General features: G+C 31.0%; 1 protein-coding gene across 3 annotated transcripts; it reads left to right on the forward strand.

The window, feature by feature from the left end:
- Nucleotides 1-5775: 5775 nt before the first annotated feature.
- On the forward strand, nucleotides 5776-18678 carry LOC143430500 (mitochondrial potassium channel ATP-binding subunit). 3 transcript variants are annotated; one of them, XM_076906811.1, is made up of 9 exons: nucleotides 5776-5903; nucleotides 6601-6768; nucleotides 6865-7278; nucleotides 7353-7664; nucleotides 14011-14234; nucleotides 14311-14485; nucleotides 15900-16078; nucleotides 18224-18371; nucleotides 18460-18678. In XM_076906811.1, exons 2-9 carry the CDS (start codon nucleotides 6607-6609, stop codon nucleotides 18538-18540), a joined length of 1695 nt encoding a protein of 564 aa, XP_076762926.1. In that variant the 5' UTR covers nucleotides 5776-5903; nucleotides 6601-6606; the 3' UTR covers nucleotides 18541-18678. The 3 variants fall into 3 exon arrangements, with proteins under 3 accessions (XP_076762926.1, XP_076762928.1, XP_076762927.1); XM_076906813.1 differs by having other exon boundaries at nucleotides 6601-6751; nucleotides 7115-7278; XM_076906812.1 differs by lacking the exon at nucleotides 5776-5903 and having other exon boundaries at nucleotides 6620-6751.
- Nucleotides 18679-18798: the final 120 nt, after the last annotated feature.

Raw genomic sequence — 18798 nt, forward strand, 5'->3', positions numbered from 1 at the left:
TAGCAACCTTTGAAATTACAAATTTTCTGTTGTTAGGAGTAATTAGTAGTAGAAATTATTGCCACGATAGTAATAATCAATCTTTGAGATCAAAAATTTTCTACTGCTAAGAGTAATTAAAATAGAAATTATTGCTAAGATAGCAACCTTTGAAATTACAAATTTTCTGTTGTTAGGAGTAATTAGTCGTAGAAATTATTGCCACGATAGTAATAATCAATCTTTGAGATTAAAAATTTTCTACTGCTAGGAGTAATTAACAATAGAAATTATTGCTAAGATAGCAACCTTTGAAATTATAAATTTTCTGTTGTTAGGAGTAATTAGTCGTAGAAATTATTGCCACGATAGTAATAATCAATCTTTGAGATTAAAAATTTTCTACTGCTAGGAGTAATTAACAATAGAAATTATTGCTAAGATAGCAATCTTTGAGATTGCAGATTTTTTATTGCTAAGAGTAATCAACAATAGAAATTATTGCTAAGATAGCAATCTTTGAGATTGCAGATTTATTACTGTTAGAAGTAGTTAGCAGTAGAAAATATTGCTAACTACTATAGTACAATAGATGTGTTGTATTGCTCTTCAGTAGATCGTTGTGAGAATTCTCCTGAGAGCAAGTATTCCTCCTTTTGTTGTAGTAAAGTATCGTATAGTTCTCAGTTCGTCCTTTTGCTGGATATTTTATTGGGCACTCGTGTTTGCATATTTTTCTTAGTTTACATTACTATGTTTAGTGGATGATGGTCCGAGCAAGGTCGAGATTGTTATCTGAGTGTATGTGTGTGCCTGCTTTTGTTTTTAATGTCTGTGTTGTGGACAATCAGGTCATTCTGTTCTATTATTCTACGTAAATTGATTTTCAAATAGTCTGTTGATTCAGAATAAACTGTCAGCTGTTAGTCGACTTCGCTGTTATTGCAAATTCATTGTGAGTGAGATGCTCAACAAATATATTGCACCGGTTTTCCAAAGGCTACAGCAATATTTTAGTTTGCCAGCATGCGAAGAAACAAAATACAAAGCGTTGGGGCAACAGTTAATTTCTGAACTGCAGGCCAAGTGGCCTGGAGTGTAGGAAAGAGACCATGCAGTTTTTTCCAGAGGAAACAATATGAACCATTGTTACAAACTGGAAAAATGGTTCCAAGCAAGAAGGAAAATAAGAAAAGGAGAATAAGCACAGAATCAGAGAGCTCAGAATTTGATTGCAAAACTGATAACAGTTTTGTACAAGTGGCCAATGTAGGGAAAACAATCCAAGCAGATTCCAAACACCGGAAAATAAGAAAAGGAGAATAAGCACAGAATCAGAGAGCTCAGAATTTGATTGCAAAACTGATAACAGTTTTGTACAAGTGGCCAATGTAGGGAAAACAATCCAAGCAGATTCCAAACACCGCAGACCTTCAATTGTATCCATACGGGGTCAGCATATGTAGCAATTAAATGCTAGAATGCAAAAAAATGCAATCTTAAAGCTAATTTCTGTTGGCCACGAAAGAGAAGAGGAGTGAGACAGAAGAATTGATACCAAATCCAAATCTGGGAAAAAAGCAATTTGGGTAAAAATGATATACAGGCATTTATACCAAATTACAGAAAAAAAGGAAAAGGTATTATCAAGGGTTATGATAAGGAATACCCACTGGAGGATATTATAAGTTACACCGTATCACTGTATCCAATTAAGTTTGCCAAAAGGTTCTAAACTAGGAGACTGACAAATCTAAATGAGTTTCAAGCAGTTTGGTAGTCCTCAGTTTCGAAGGAACAGCATTGCCAGATACAATTAAAATTTATGGATTATATAATATTAGAGTAGAAGCATGCATTGAACTCATAAGAATGTGCTTCAACTGTTACAAATTTGTACACAGCCAAAAGCTGTAGAAGCGCAAAAATTTGTAAAGAATGTGGACAGAGAAAGAACGCTCATAACATAACAGGGTGCACCAAGGCATTTTAAGGAAATTGTCCACACCTCAAAGATAGGTATAAAATCAAGGACCCTAAATGTCCGATCATCACAAAAGAGAGAGCAATACCATTAATTATGGCACTAAAAAATGTAAACGTCTGGGAAGCTGGAAGAATACATCATCAAAGGCACAAGTCCAGTATTCGAATCTACGAGAGAAAACTATCTGGTTCTAAGATTTGTCAACCCTCAAAAAATACTAAACATGAAAAAAATGGATGGACAGGAAGCCTTAACCACAAGCGAAGGTATATTATTCTGAAACTACAAAAAACCATACATACAACATATGTCAACAAAATACACAGCCGAACATACAAAAGGGCAAACGAAACAAACAAGGAAGTTATTAGCTCCCTACAATACAAGCAAAGATTAAAAAACAATAATATGGACAGCAAACTAAGAGTTATCCTTTGGAATTGTAGAAGCATAAATAAGAAAATCTCAGAGGTCAAACTTCTGGCGAACACAACAGATATATTCATATAATCACGGAAACCTGGCTCGGACCTGATCAACCACTTCACATAAATGAATTTTAAAAAATATGCAGTGATAGAGTTTCCGCCAGAGGTGGAGGTTGGGCCTTCCTGCAAACAATATAAAATTCAACATATTAGACAATCATTTTTAAGACAGAAAAAATAGAAATAATAAGATAATAAGATAGAAATAATAAGTTTACCTCTTTATAATAACTTATAGCAGGCTGTTACATACCACCAGACCAAATACTAAGATATAAAACATGGAATGAATTTATTAAGAACCTCTGCGGATACTGCGAAAGTTCTTCTGGTGTAAAACGGAACTGCAACATAGCGGACAGCAAAGTAAATTACTATGTGGCGATCGATAAGCAAAAGTTACACAGAGTAACATCTAGGCTAAGTTAGTATAAATAAAATAGAATAAAATAGCTTAAGGGTAGTTTTAAGATAGTGTAATGTTAAAATAAGAGAAAATCTAGTTCTTAGCCAATAACTTTAATATAACATAATTAATTCAAAATAATTCAAATTTAATGTAGGATAATAAATTACTTATGTAGTACTTAACACATTGAGGACGGGGCGCTGCGCGTTCAACACGCCCTCAAAGACCACAGATTTTCGAACGCTCCAAAAACATGCTTGGCATGTAACAGGAGGTGGATACGCAGATTAGTTAATTTGCATTTAGTATTTTTAAATAATAGTATACATATAGTTCATATATCTGTATATCTGTTTTCATTACATCTATGCGACATTTCTCTGCTTTTATAGAGGGCTAATTCATAAAATAAATTTTTGTTATCAATTATCATTAGCAGGTAGATTGAAAATATAGATAGTACTCAAAAAACTGTTACCTTCCAAATTTAAAACACGTGAAATTCTAAAATGTAGATCAATGAAACACTTTATAAGATATGATACGTACGACGATCCGCACAGATCAGCCGGCAATGACTATAATGACTGTTTTTTCTCACATTTAAGGAATGATTCAGTTGTTTCGCTTTTGTTTCGGAATGCGAGAGACTTCGTTACCATCGTAACGTAACAGAAACATTTGCAGCTCCTTGCTCAGTTGCCGACTGAATAAAAAAAACGAGAAAACGAGATATCTCGTGACCCGTCCGCAATGTGTTAAGATAGGAACTTAAGTAATAACTTAATACTTAAGATAGTAACTGAAGTAGTAACTTAGTACTTAAGATAGCTGTAGTTTAGTACTTCAGATAGTAACTTACTTGTGTAGTACTTATGTAGGATAATACTTCAAAATACAAAGAAGAATTTCCTATTTCTTTTTGACCTTTGGAAGAGTGCAGACATCGTAGCAGCAAATGAAAAAGTAGTTTTACCCGAAATCCACGTGTTGGTCATTTTTAAATAAGCTCTTCCGGTTCCACACCATAACTGAAGAACTACTTGGCGCCATCGTTGTAAAACGTGCTTAAAAATGGTCGCACGCAATTATGGACAGCCAAGTAAACTATTTTATGGTATTTAACGACTCCACCAGGGACTCCATCTATAAAATAGAAATTTTCCCGCTAAAAAGTTGGAAAAATCCCCTCTAAATAGAAAAATAATCGAATATCTATAAAAACCTTCATACCTTTGTCCTAAAGAGAAGCGTTCAGTTGGTATTCAGCAGATTTAGTAACAAAAAGTCATCAAGAGTAACGGTCTATAACAGACAATTCTAGTATAATATTTATATTATATGGTACACTATAATATATGTATTGTATTTTTTTCCACTTTTCCATTTTCCCCTTATTTTTCAGTGTATTAGAAATAATACACCTATTACTTTTATTCAATTTTAATTAACTGGATGTGAGAATAAATCGAGGAAACATAAAGAGTAGAAGAGTAACGAACGAATGAGAAAAGTTCACGTGGTGCTGCGAACAATTTAATTCGCGCATGCGCATTCCATTTCCTTTCTTTCCGCGCATGCGTGTTTCATTTTCTGTTCTTGTTTTGCGTATGCACATTTCATTTTTTATTTTTGTTTCGCACATGCACGTTTTATTTTCTATTCTTGTTTCGCACATGCACGTTTTATTTTCTATTCTTGTTTCGCACATGCACGTTTTATTTTTTTTTATTTAATTTTGCGCATGCGTATTTCATTTTTCGTTTTGTTTCGCGCATGCGCGTTTCATTTTCCGTTTAGTTTCACGCATGCGCGTTTCAATTTGTATTTAGTTTCGCGCATGCGCATTTTATTTTTTTAGTTTTGCGCATGCGCATTTTATTTTCTGTGTAGTTTCAGGCATGTGCGTTTTATTTTCTGTTTAGTTTCACGCATGTGCGTTTTATTTTCCTTTTAATTTCACGCATGCGCATTTTATTTTCCTTTTAATTTCACGCATACCCATTTTATTATTTTTTTAGTTTTGCGCATGCGCATTTTATTCTCTGTTTAATTTCGGGCATGCGCGTTTTACTTTCTCTTTGGTTTTGCGCATGCGCGTTTCATTTTCTATTTTGTATACTGTTAACGTTACATATTCCAAATTCACCTAACCTTACTTAACGCTGTGCATTGGTTCACTAAAAATGTTTGACACAATGTGTTGCTAACAAAAAATAGAAACAAAATAATTGATTCCAATGGAATGATTAAAACATGACAATTTTATTTAGTTATTTTAGAAAGTGATACGAAGTAATTAACTTCACTATTTTATATAACCAAATAACCAATTATATATTCTACGAAAATGTCTATATTACGAACAGTGTTATTTAAGTCTTACATTAATTATTCAACAAGTTCAAGGTATTTTTTATGTTTAATAAGTAATAATGAATGAATGTATTGTTGCGAATCAAGCGCTTCACAGTCATTATGACACAGAATAAAATAACTAATGACTGTTTGAAGGACTGTAATTGATAAATAAATTACAACTTTTGTAACGATTGGTAAAACATCTGCTTCTAATTGATTGCTTGCCATTATCGATCGTCTGGTCTACCACAATCGATTACTGTTTCTTTGCTAATATTAATTGACCATTGTATCACATAAACTCAGTGCTCAACAGTATCTGTACAATTAATTGACATTGTTATTTCTTTTCAGAGATTCGTTATTATTACTGCTATCAAGGCAAAGAAGCAAACTGTTCAACGTAACGAAAAGGAAATTCAATAGTAGCGCCAGAGAAGCCTTAAAAAATGACTCTAGGGAATTGAAGATACTTCCATCAATTTTAAAATTTGGTTTTGGCAGTTTGGGTGGAATAACAACAACATGCCTGATAAAATCGCGCTTTTCTACTGTATTAAGTAAGGAATTTAGAGCTACGAAAAGCATAAAAAGAGATGACAAAGAATTGACGTTTGAATGGAAGAAGTTTTTCGAATATCTGTATCCGTACCTTTGGCAATTATTGATAGCATTATCGGTAAGTATTTGCAAGGAATGTAAAGCAGTAATAAATTAAAATGTATTAGATCAGGGGTCAGTAACTTTTTTTTAATAGTTTTGAAATATAAAAGTTCAGTAGCCGCTGCCGAATTCCTCATCGACCAACTTACATAAATTATGAAGCATTATTATAGTAATATTGTAATTAGTAAAATATTGATTAGTTTGTAGAATTTAGATATTTGAAGACGGACACAGTTGCGGCTCGTGGCTAAAATGAATGGAGATGCTACTCACAAAATTAAAGCTTTTCTTTTTACTTAAATCAAATGCACAAGTCTGCACGCACAACGTTGTCGACCCTTGTATTAGATAATAAAACCGTAAAGAAAATTTCTGGATAGAAATATTCACTAAAATAATGCTCTCTTTCTAAGTTAATAAATATATAAAAGAAATCTAAAAAATTGTAGTTCGCAATTAGAAGAAATAATTGTAGACGTTTTTATCTTGCAAAATTATTAGCAGAAGTTATTACTTTGGAACAGTTTATATTTGGTAGAAAAAAGAGAAAAAGAGTTCTATTTCTGGTATTAATTTTAAATAATTGTTATTCTTTGTTTAATCAATTCACTGTCTAATAATTATAAATCAAGCCTCTGTTATACTTTTATTATCTCAAAAGCTGTGTACTCTATCGCATATCTTAATTTTTCTAATTTCTATTTTTTCAGAGCGCAATGGTTGTTGCTGTACTAAATATTTGGATACCACAGAACGTAGGGAATTTAATAAATATATTAACAAAACTTTGTCAACGCAATGAAGGGAACGCCATGGGGAACCTGCTGTCGCAACTGACTGAGCCAGCGTTTGCATTGGCACGTATGTATGTTGCGCAAGTATGTGTAATAAATCGCACAATCAGATAAATTGTGCGTTCTACGTTACTTAATAAGATGCGTATAATTATAAATAACTACGTGCTTTAATTTCAGGCATTTTTTACATTTGTATATATTTATATGCTCTCCCACGTGGGCGAAAGAATAGCTATGAACTTGAGACAAGATTTATTTAAATCGATCATAATGCAAGACATCAGATTCTTTGACGAAAACCGTAGTGGTGAAATAGTAAGTCGATTAACCAGCGATATTCAAGACTTTAAGAGTACTTTTAAGATATGCATATCGCAAGGCTTGAGAAGTACCACGCAGATCATTGGATGTATAGTTTCTGTGATAGGGATCTCTCCGCAATTGACTGCAGCCACAGTGTTATCTTTGCCTACCATAATTCTCATTGGTACGCTGCTTGGAAGAAGCTTAAGAAAATTGTCTAACGAGGCGCAGAATCAACTCGCTAAGTCCACAGCTGTTTGCGAAGAAGCTATACAAAACATTAGAACGGTAGCAATACGCGTAATATGGATAATATAAAATTCTTTTCAATCATTTATATATTTTATTCTCCATTTTTACAGGTGAAGGCATTCGCAGCTGAAGAAAAAGAAATAGAAATGTTTTCCACGGAGGTGACATTAGGATCTATGCTGAATGAAAAATTAGGTTTCGGTATTGGTTTGTTTCAAGGTGGAACGAATCTGTTTCTAAACGGTATTCTACTTTGTACTTTATATTTTGGTGGGCATTTGTTGTCCACTGGACAATTAACTCCAGGTGAATTAATGGCGTTTTTAATGGCCACGCAAACTATACAAAAATCTTTGTCGCAGTTATCATTGTTATTTGGATCGTACGTTAGAGGTATTAGTGCTGGTGCTAGAGTTTTCGAGGTATATATATATTTATACATCTACAAAGTGAGGCAGTAACTATTAGCATCTCAGATATCTTCGAAACCATAAGTTTCACAGAAATATTTGCTGATACAAAATTGTACAGTACGAAGGGGACCATCCGTTGACAAAAATAGTTTTTTTGTAAGTGGAGGTATGTCGAACATTTGAAAGTCATCTTCATTTTTATTAATGGATTGGTATGTTTTTGCTTTCGTATTAGGATAGAGCATCTTAAAACGAGTCCAACGACCTGTAACATGAATTCATTGAAGGTGATAGAAAGTAGAGAAAGAGGCGATAATATGGTTTTGGTAATAAATGAAGCATACGTTTATAGTAGGTGTTCGAAATGATGTCCATCACTGTCAGAATTTATTGACGCACAGGCTGTACTAATGTAAAAAAGTTGAAGCTATGAGATCTGAAGTTTTGAGTTCTGAAGCTCTGAGATTTGAGGCTTTGAGAGTTGTAGCTTTGAGATTTGAAGCTTTAAGAGTTGAAGCTATGAGATTTGAAATTTTCAGTTCTGAACCTGTGAGTTCTGAAGCTTTGAGAGTTGAAGCTCTGAGCTTTGAAGCTTTGAAAGTTGAAGCTATGAGATTTGAAATTTTCAGTTCTGAACCTATGAGTTCTGAAGCTTCGAGAGTTGAAGCTCTGAGCTTTGAAGCTTTGAGATTTAAAGGTATGAAATTTGAAGTTTTCAGTTCTGAAGCTCTGAGATTTGAAGCATTGAGAGTTGTAACTTTGAGCTTTGAAGCTTTAAGAGTTGAAGCTATGAGATCTGAAGTTTTCAGTTCTGAAGCTCTGAGATCTGAAGCTTTGAGAGTTGAAGTTCTGAGCTTTGAAGCTTTGAGATTTAAAGGTATGAAATCTGAAGTTTTCAGTTTTTAAGTTCTGAGATCTGAAGTTTCCAGTTCTGAAGCTCTGAGCTCTGAAACTAAAAGTTGTAGCTTTGAGCTTTGAAACTTTCAAAGTGGAAGCTATGAAATTTGAAGTTTTCAGTTCTGAAGCTTTGAAATCTGAAGCTTTTAGAGTTGAAACTCTGAGCTTCGAAGCATTGAGAGGTGAAGCTCTGAGATCTGAAATTTTCAGCTCTGAAGAATCGAGCGAACTATCATTGCATCACACGTTTGTTAGCAGTATCTTGGCCAAAAGCTTCGTTAATATTGCAAGCCGTAGGATAGAGCTACTTAAAACGAGTTCAACGACCTGTAACATGAAACCATTGAAGGTGATATAAAGTAGAGAAAGGCGATAACACAGGCTGTAATAATTCGCTGTTGCATGTTGTAAAGTGTAGTTGGTACTTTTCTGTACAGTTTCTCTTTCAGTGTTCCTCACAGAAAGAAATCTAGAGGTGTTATGTCTGGTGAACGAGCTGGCCACGATATTGGACCGTTGTGTCCAATCCAATGATTTCAAAATTTTTTATTCACTTCTATTCGCGCAATCAATGAATAATGTGCATTGTCGTGCAAGTAAAAATAATTCTTCTAGCAAAAGACCCAATGTAAAATTGGCATTGAGATAATGAACGCGTCATAAATTTAGTTTTCGAAGACCCCACGTTTATTGCTGCTCGACGTCGGTCAGAACAGACTGGGCGATTTATTGATATTAATCTTATGTTTAACTTATCCTGCAAACTTTTATTACTAATTAACTTAAATTATCATGTTTAACTTATCCTGCAAACTGTTACTACTAAAACCGTAAGTATTGTCGCCTTTCTTTACTTTCTATGACCTTCAATGGCTTCATGTTACAGGTCGTTGAACTCGTTTCAAGATGCTCTATAATAATACAGAAGCAAAAACATACGGATCCATTTAAAAAAATGAAGGTGGCCTTCAAATATTCGACATACCTCCACTTACAAACAAACTATTTTTGTCAATGGATGGTCCCTTTCGTACTGTGCAATTTTGTATCAGCAAATATTTCTGTGAAACTTATAGTTTCGAAGATATCTGAGGTGCTAATAGTTACTACCTCGTCTTATATACAAAGTGATTTACTACTCGTGTGAGAAATTTTTACAGACAATACCACATGTAAAATGCAAGAAAAAAGTTTATATAAACCTAGGTCCAATTTGCAAGAGTGGCAGAGAAAATTTGAATTTTTATTTTTTTCAGAGAAACAGCAGTTTCGCTCATGTTATTGATTATATCTTCCAGAGCATTAGTCCTACAAGAAAATGACAAACAATATTTAAAAGAGCAATAAATTTTCTGTTATAGTAGTCTCTATTTTACCCTGAAACTAGAAAACAGGGAGAGGAATATAAGTTGAAACTTATCTTAGGACCAAAAATTTGTAAATGACGAAAACTTTGATCTCTTATTTAGGTAATTATTTTTAGACATGGAGCGTAGAAAATTTCACAAAAACTTCTTTATTCTCTAAGCTTTTCGATGATATAATCAGTTTTTTATTCTTATACACGGAAGCAAAGAAATGTTGTAAAAAATTGTTGTGAAATGGTGAAAACTGCAACTAAGTAAAGCAATTATCAGGAAGTTTTCGTAATTTACAAATTTTGCCTCCTGAGATAAGTTTAACTTATATATATTCACTGCCAGACAAATTTGGAGCGTCTTGCCCTGAGTACCAAAATTTTATTTTAAGGAAAACATCGAATTTCATAAAATCTAAATATTAAGTCACAGATATAGTGCTAAAATAACATTTACAGATCATTCTTTCTAACAATTCCTAACTAATAAAATGGCTATAAACTTATTTCAACTGCAATTAATCTAAACTTGTTACGCAAACTGCGAGATATCTCAGCCAATGGATTAAACTTTAATTACTCCATCTATTTTCGAGTTTTAAGGTAAAATAGAGAATATTATAGTAGCAAATTTATTGCTCTTTTTAATATTATTTGTCATTTTCTTGTAGGACTAACGGTCTGGAAGATACAATCAATATTATAAGTGAAAATGCTGTTTCTCTGGAGAAAACAAAAATCCAAATTTTCTCTGCCATTTTTGCAAATTGGACCTAGGTTTATATGAACTTTTTTCTTGCATTTCAGGTATAGTATCATCTGAAAAAGTCACACGAGTAGTGAATCACCCTGTATATATACAATTCTATTATTATGCAATTGAAATTGATGATCAAACTTTAATATCGCATTTTACTCTTCTTAAGAGTGGATAAGTGTGCATTTATCATAAACATGGGTCTACAAATTTCTTCTCTTTTATATGTAAACATTTTCATTTATGACGATGCCTTAACACGTTCGCGAACAGTAAAAATTTCATCAATTGGACATTACTTTAAAATGCATAAAATCAAGATTATATAAAATTAAATGAATGACAATTGGCTTTAAAATTTAAATGCTATAGCATTCACGTCATATAGTGAACGTGTTAAATAAAAAGAAATTATTGATCTTTTGCTGGAAAAAATGGTCATTAAAAGATTAAGAGAATTGCTGCGAATGTGTTGGCACTTAATAAGTTAAAAACTTTTCGATTACCTTCAATTTTATTACAAGAAGCAATGATACTGTTCCTCAGTATCTCTGCGCTACCATAAAAACTATTATATGGACCGTTTATTTTGAAAGTGGTGCAAGTCCATTTTCTTTTGTTTCGAGAAAATTAAACGTTAGCAGATCTGGCAATTAAAAAATATAGGCTAATTATGTGAAGTCTGGGAATGTTTGTACTAATTTATCAATATGTAATTTGATTATATAAATTTCTTTCAGGCGAATTTAACTAAAATAATTGACAATTTCCAGGCTGCAAATGGACTTACACCACTTTCATAATTAGTCAATTGTAAATATCATTTAATTTCAATTTTGAGATAAGAAATATCACTTAAAATATATATCTCATGTTAATCCAATTTTGTTTATAAATATTAACAGGAAATAAAATAGGATTAGCATTTTTTATTATGAACGTTAATTATATTTATGTATTGTTAGACTTAACACAAGATATTGGTATTATTTATTATTTATGCTCTTCGTGTGGCAGTGTTTTGAAATATTCACGATGCACAGAAAGTATATAAGGTAATAGCTGCATATTCTTATATTTTTCAAATATAATAGGCTTGGCATCATAATACAACATTTAAATTGAACAAAGCATTGGCATTTTTTAAGATATTAAATACTAACTAGTTATAAACAAAAAGTTTACACTAAATTAAGCATAAATTAAATCATATCTCATTTTTTTTAAAAAAGGACTTATACCACTTTCAAAATAAACGGTCCATATAATAATAATTAAGGAATTGTTATGTCCCTAAAATTCTCGTTCTTTCTTATTACTACATTTATTATATCATATTTATTACTATATTCATGTTTCTACCAATAATTAGGAATCTTATACACTAAATGTTTGAATATTATAGTATTATTAATTATTATTATAGTTGAGATATATAGTACCATATTATATTATTATATTAGGTATATAGTGTTATATACAGTGTAGGGCAGTTTACACTAAGTTAAGCATAAATTACGTCATATCTCATTTTTTTAAAAAAGGACTTACACCACTTTCAAAATAAACGGTCCATATATGAATCTGCATAAGTTATTTGCTAAGATTTCTTCGAATACTTGAATATGAATCAGAAAAAGTGATACAGTTAAGATTTCATATGCGGTGAATCCTTGTCAATTCATTGTAATCCAGAAATATTTATTTCTCTAGAAAGACCTATGTATATATAACTATTTCTCTTTGTTAAGAAAAACAGAATAGGATTCCAAAGTTTGACCATCTATTGGGCTGTTCGGAAAGTCATTTCATTTTTTTTTGGTGAAAATGAAACACGATTCTTTTAGAGTGTACAAACATTTTACTAAATTATGTATCCTCCATTTTGGTCCAATACTTTTTGCCATCTTTCGGTCAGGAGATTGATTCCACGCTCTTAATACTTCTGGTCTTTGCTGGCAAAAGATTGATTCAAGTTATATTTGACGTTCTGATTTAAAGTGAAGGTCTTCCAGTCCAAAAAATTTTGCAGAGACTGGAACAAGTAATATTCTGAAGGTGTTAAATCTGGAGAACATGGTGGGTGTGGTAGTACATCTCATTCAAGCTGCAAAAGCTCTTGGCGAGTTACCAAACTTGTACGAGGTCTCGCATTATCGTGGTGGAACACACTATACCCTTTCTATTGATCAATTCTGTCCTTTTCTGTTTCAGTGAATAATTCAATTTGTCCAGTTGATCATTGTACACTTCAGAATTAGTAGAAGCTAAAAAAAAAGCGATCTCCTTGAAATTCTTCTTCAAAAAAATTTTGCAAACCAATTTTGGCATTGTCATTGGGTCAATACATCTCCTCATACACATCACATAATTTTCGTCTTGCTTGAACTGCATTTTTACCTTTTCGATAGCAAAGGAGTAAAATCCATGTTTGATAGGGCACCAAACGAAAACTATTGCAAAGAATCAAACAAAATTTTTAACAAACAAGCCTTGCTATATCAGCTGACAAAATATATAATGATTATGCGGCTTAAGTGTGATGTTCACTGTGAATTTGTCCAATTGATCACAGTACACTTCAGAATTAGTAGAAGCTAAAAAAAAGTGATCTCCTTGAAATTCTTCTTCAAAAAAATTTTGTAAACCAATTTTGGCATTGTCAATACATCTCCTCATACACATCACATAATTTTCGCCTTGCTTGAACTGCATTTTTACCTTTTCGATAGCAAAGGAGTAAAATCCATGTTTGATAGGGCACCAAACGAAAACTATTGCAAAGAATCGAACAAAATTTTTAACAAACAAGCCTTGCTACATCAGCTGACAAAATATATAATGATTATGCGGCTTAAGTGTGATGTTCACTGTGAATTTGTCCAATTGATCACAGTACACTTCAGAATTAGTAGAAGCTAAAAAAAAAGCGATCTCCTTGAAATTCTTCTTCAAAAAAATTTTGTAAACCAATTTTGGCATTGTTATTGGGTCAATACATCTCCTCATACACATCACATAATTTTCGCCTTGCTTGAACTGCATTTTTACCTTTTCGATAGCAAAGGAGTAAAATCCATCTTTGATAGGGCACCAAACGAAAACTATTGCAAAGAATCGAACAAAATTTTTAACAAACAAGCCTTGCTATATCAGCTGACAAAATATATAATGATTATGCGATTTAAATGTGATGTTCACTGTGAAAAAATACAATTAGTCCCTCTGTTAGTAAAAAACGAAATTACTCTCTGAACAACCCAATATTTTGATTGTACTCTGCATATATTAGCGCAGAGCAATTAAAAATATTTCTCATGATTGTATTAAATTGATTTTTGCAGTATCTGAACATGCCACCATCACCAATGATGATTAGCGGAGAAGTTATTGGGGATCGATCCCTTGCAGGGAGTATCACTTTTAAAAACGTGAAATTCAGCTATCCAACCAGACAAGACCATGTTATCTTGAAAGATTTTAATTTACACATTCCTGCTGGGAAAACTGTGGCCATCGTTGGCACCAGTGGTAATGGTAAATCAACGATAGCCGCTTTACTCGAAAGGTACTATTAATATCCATCTACAGACTCTTCTTTATCGAATATAACAAGATTTGAATAATAATAAAGTACTTTTTAGATTTTATGATGTTAATGATGGTTCGATTACAATCGATGGGAAAGATTTAAGGTCGCTCAATGCTAGTTACCTCAGGGGTAATGTTTTAGGGTACATAGATCAGGAGCCAATTTTATTTGCTACCAGCATTATTGAAAATATACGATACGGGAAACCAAGTGCCACGGATGAAGATGTGAGTATTGAATTTAAAGTTGAGTAATTATTAATTTTTAGTTACATCTTGGCAGTTATACAGGGTGTTCAGTAACTGGTGGTATTATTATGTAGGATAATGAAATTATCTTAATTTAAAAGTTAATCAATAATTCAGGTTTCAAATGTTATGTGCGTGGAATGAGTTTTTCCTGTGAATGTTTTAAAATGACGAAGCAGTTGTTTATGAGCAGTCTTTCAAGTAATATCTCAGTTTAAAAGAACTATCTAGTGATCTTGTAATTGTCTTTAATTAATAAATTTCCTACAATTATTGGTTGATGGAAAAATTCACATTTAAGTGGCCATAACTTTTTTTCTAATCAATTTTATTAATTCTTATTAATGAAAGAGAGAAGAATATTTTTATGAATAAGAAATTAAATGAAACGTCAATTAAATGTAACCAAAGACACGTCAATATAAATTTGGTGAATAATTATAAATCAACCTACTGTAAATGTTGAATTGAAAGGCTTGTATTTCTACTGATAGTTCCATGGATGAACATTGATGATGCTTCATTTGATATCATTCTATTTGTTTACAGTAAATCTGTACTATGTTTCTTTTTTTTAAAAATGATAACACTATTGTAGCAGAGTTCGTTACGATGCGACTTAAGAAATTACTTTTATTAATATTGGTATCCTTAAGTTTTATCTTCTCGTACCATCAACTGACTTAAATAATTAATTTTTACTGAAATTGGTTTCCTCAAGTTTTATCTTCTCGTACAATCAGGTGATTTAAATAATTACTTTTTATTGAAATTGGTTTCCTTAAGTTTTATCTTCTGATTCCATCAGGTGACTTAAGTAATTACTTTTTATTGAAATTGGTTTCCTTAAGTTTTATCTTTTGATTCCATCGGGTGACTTATATAATTATTTTTTATTAAAATTGGTTTCCTTAAATTTTATCTTCTGGTATCATTAGGTGACTTAAATAATTATTTTTTATTGAAATTGGTTTCCTTAAGTTTTATTTTCTGATTCCATCAGGTGACTTAAGTAATTACTTTTTATTGAAATTGGTTTCCTTAAGTTTTATCTTTTGATTCCATCGGGTGACTTAAATAATTATTTCTTATTGAAATTAGTTTCCTTAAGTTTTATCTTTTGGTACCATCAGCTGACATAAATAATTATTTTTTATTGAAATTGGTTTCCTTAACTTTTATCATCTGATTCCATCAGGTGACTTAAGCAATTACTTTTTATTGAAATTGGTTTCCTTAAGTTTTATCTTCTGGTATCATCAGGTGACTTAAATAATTATTTCTTATTGAAATTAGTTTCCTTAAGTTTTATCTTTTGGTACCATCAGCTGACATAAATAATTATTTTTTACTAAAATTGGTTTCCTTAAGTTTTGTCTTCTGATTCCATCAGGTGATCGAGATGGCCAAGAAAGCGAATGCTCACGAATTTATCATGAAATTCCCACATAAATACGAGACACAAGTAGGCGAGAGAGGAACGCAACTTTCTGGTGGACAGAAACAACGGATCGCAATCGCAAGAGCGTTATTGAAGAAACCGTCCATCTTAATTTTGGACGAGGCTACAAGGTAAATAACTTTCTTCTGGTAAATCTAACAAGTTAAAAGAAAAACTTCATAATATGAAGTTTAATAAATTGTATATAAATTATATTATAATTTATATACAATTCTATTATAATTTATTATATTATAATTTATATAAAATTCTATTATAATTTATTATATTATTATTTATATACAATTATATTATATTATAATTTATACACAATTTACAAGTTTAAAACTTCATATAACTTTCATATGGACCGTTTATTTTGAAAGTGGTGTAAATCCTTTTTTAAAAAAAATTAGATATGCTTACGTAATTGATGCTTAATTCAGTATAAACTTTTTGTTTATAACTAGTTAGTATTTAATATTTTAAAAAATGCCAATGCTTTGTTCAATTTAAATGTTGTATCATGATGCCAAGCCTATTATATTTGAAAAGTATAAGAATATGCAGCTATTACCTTATATGCTTTCTGTGCATCATGAATATTTGAAAACACTGCCACACGAAGAGCATAAATAATTAATAATACCAATATTTTGTGTTAAGTTTAACAATATATGTGCCCATAATTATGAAAGTGGTCTAAGTCAAAATAAAAAAAAATGAGTTTATCAGTTATTTCACAGCACATTATCTGAAACTAAATTTTGTCCAATGTAATTTTTATGATATCGTCAAAAATGAACCATCAAATGGTTGTTGTACTTTCAACATTATATGGAATTCATTTAGTGCTAATTATAAAAGTGGTCTAAGTGAAAAATTTAGAGACATTATATAAACATAACTTGAAAAAAGCGCGTGGCTATTTTTCACGTGTTTCTGAACTACATAATAAATCCGATAAATGATACATTTTTGATAAAACGAATGTCGCAGCCGGATTTTATTTCAACAAAATTACTAGAAGAGTCGACAACAAGAAGAGTAAAAAATACTGCGGACGAATCTGTCTCTTGGCTGCAAATACGATGGATGAGATTCTTGAAAAATGAACCTTATCAAATGTTCTATAAAACTTCTTTAGATGATTCTGAATTCCACGTTGTGGATCTTTCACCTAAAAGAGGAAGACCAAAATTATACAGAAATATTAAGCTACTTCCATTATGCACCACCACTAGACCAGTAACGAAAGAAAAACATAAAGATTTAAGAATCTTCAAAACTCGAAATGATAAAAATGGATTACTTTTTTAAAATAATTAATAAATGTTCATGAATTATTTCATTAAAATTATTGTTTCAAATAAAACTAGAAATTATAAAAATGGATTACTTTTTAAAAATAGTTAATAAATGTTCATGAATTATTTCATTAAAGTTATTGTTTCAAATAAAACTTGAAATTATAAAAATGTATTACTTTTTTAAAATAGTTAATAAATGTTCATGAACTATTTCATTAAAATTATTGTTTCAAATAATAAAACTCATATTTTTTTATTGCTTTAAGTCATTTATAGGACATTCAGTTAATTTTGAAAATCGTCTAAATCAATTCGAACTTTAAAAATAACATTTTCGTATGAAATTCGCACAAAATTTCCTATTCATAATAAATTTCCATTAATCAAGACTAATAAAATTCCAAATAAAAAGGTCGCACAATGTAAGAATATTTTTTCATTTATTCAAATGCAATTCGTTGAATATCTCGAAACAAGAAATATATGACTTAGACCACTTTCATAATTATTGGCACATATAAATATAATTAACATTCATAATAAAAAATGCTAATCCTATTTTATTTCTTGTTATCATTTATAAACAAAATTTAATTAATATGAGATATATATTGTAAGTGATATTAATTTGTTATTTGAAAATTGAAATTAAATGATATTTACAATTGACTAATTATGAAAGTGGTGTAAGTCTATTTGCAGCCTAGAAATTGTGAATTATTTTAATTAAATTCGCCTAAAAGAAATTTATATAATCAAATTACATATTGATAAATTAGTGCAAACACTTCCAGACTTCACATAATTAGCCTATATTTTTTAATTGTCAGATTTGCTAGCATTTAATTTTCTCGAAACAAAAGAAAATGGATTTGCACCATTTTCAAAATAAACAGTCCATATATTGTCCAATAATTTATACACAGTTTACAAGCTTAAAACTTCATATAATTTAATTATTTCCAGTGCGTTGGATTACGAAAGTGAAAAAATTGTACAAAAAGCGTTGGACAATGTTATTCAAGGAAGAACAGTTTTAGTAATTGCTCACAGATTAAGTACAATTAAAAATGCTGATATTATTGTTGTCTTACAACGAGGAATGATCGCAGAGGTAAATATTAAAATAGAAGATAAAAAAGCTAAATTATAATAATAATAATATTGAAATTAAATACTTATCGATGTGTCCTTACTTTCAGATGGGAACTCATAAAGAGTTAATCGAGAAGAAAGGTTTATATTACACGTTGATAAATGAACAAGACAAAGAGGGCACGTAATATCAGCAAAGTTTTCCAATATAGTACAATTGATGGATCAAATATTTATTTTACAGTAGTAACAATAATTTTTAGGAATGTTTAGGGAACTACCTCTTCAGATTTTATTATATACACGGGTACATAAATATATTTATATTTATACATATAATTTAATTACTTTTATCCTTTTGTCTGCCAAATGTGATATAATGACACAAATTGTCAAACGAAACTTTTACTAGCAGATGTACGTTACAAATCTGTATTTTAGGAGTA

The sequence above is a fragment of the Xylocopa sonorina genome, chromosome 14 (genome assembly GCF_050948175.1).
Source record: "Xylocopa sonorina isolate GNS202 chromosome 14, iyXylSono1_principal, whole genome shotgun sequence".
Classification (NCBI taxonomy): domain Eukaryota; kingdom Metazoa; phylum Arthropoda; class Insecta; order Hymenoptera; family Apidae; genus Xylocopa; species Xylocopa sonorina.

Bases quoted from the DNA above. Each gene is read 5' to 3' on its own strand.
- LOC143430500 (XM_076906811.1), top strand. From the start codon at position 6,607: ATGGTTGTTGCTGTACTAAATATTTGGATACCACAGAACGTAGGGAAT. The intron at 6,769-6,864 runs GTATGTGTAATA...CTTTAATTTCAG, and splicing joins CACGTATGTATGTTGCGCAA to GCATTTTTTACATTTGTATA. The intron at 7,665-14,010 runs GTATATATATAT...TGATTTTTGCAG, and splicing joins CTGGTGCTAGAGTTTTCGAG to TATCTGAACATGCCACCATC.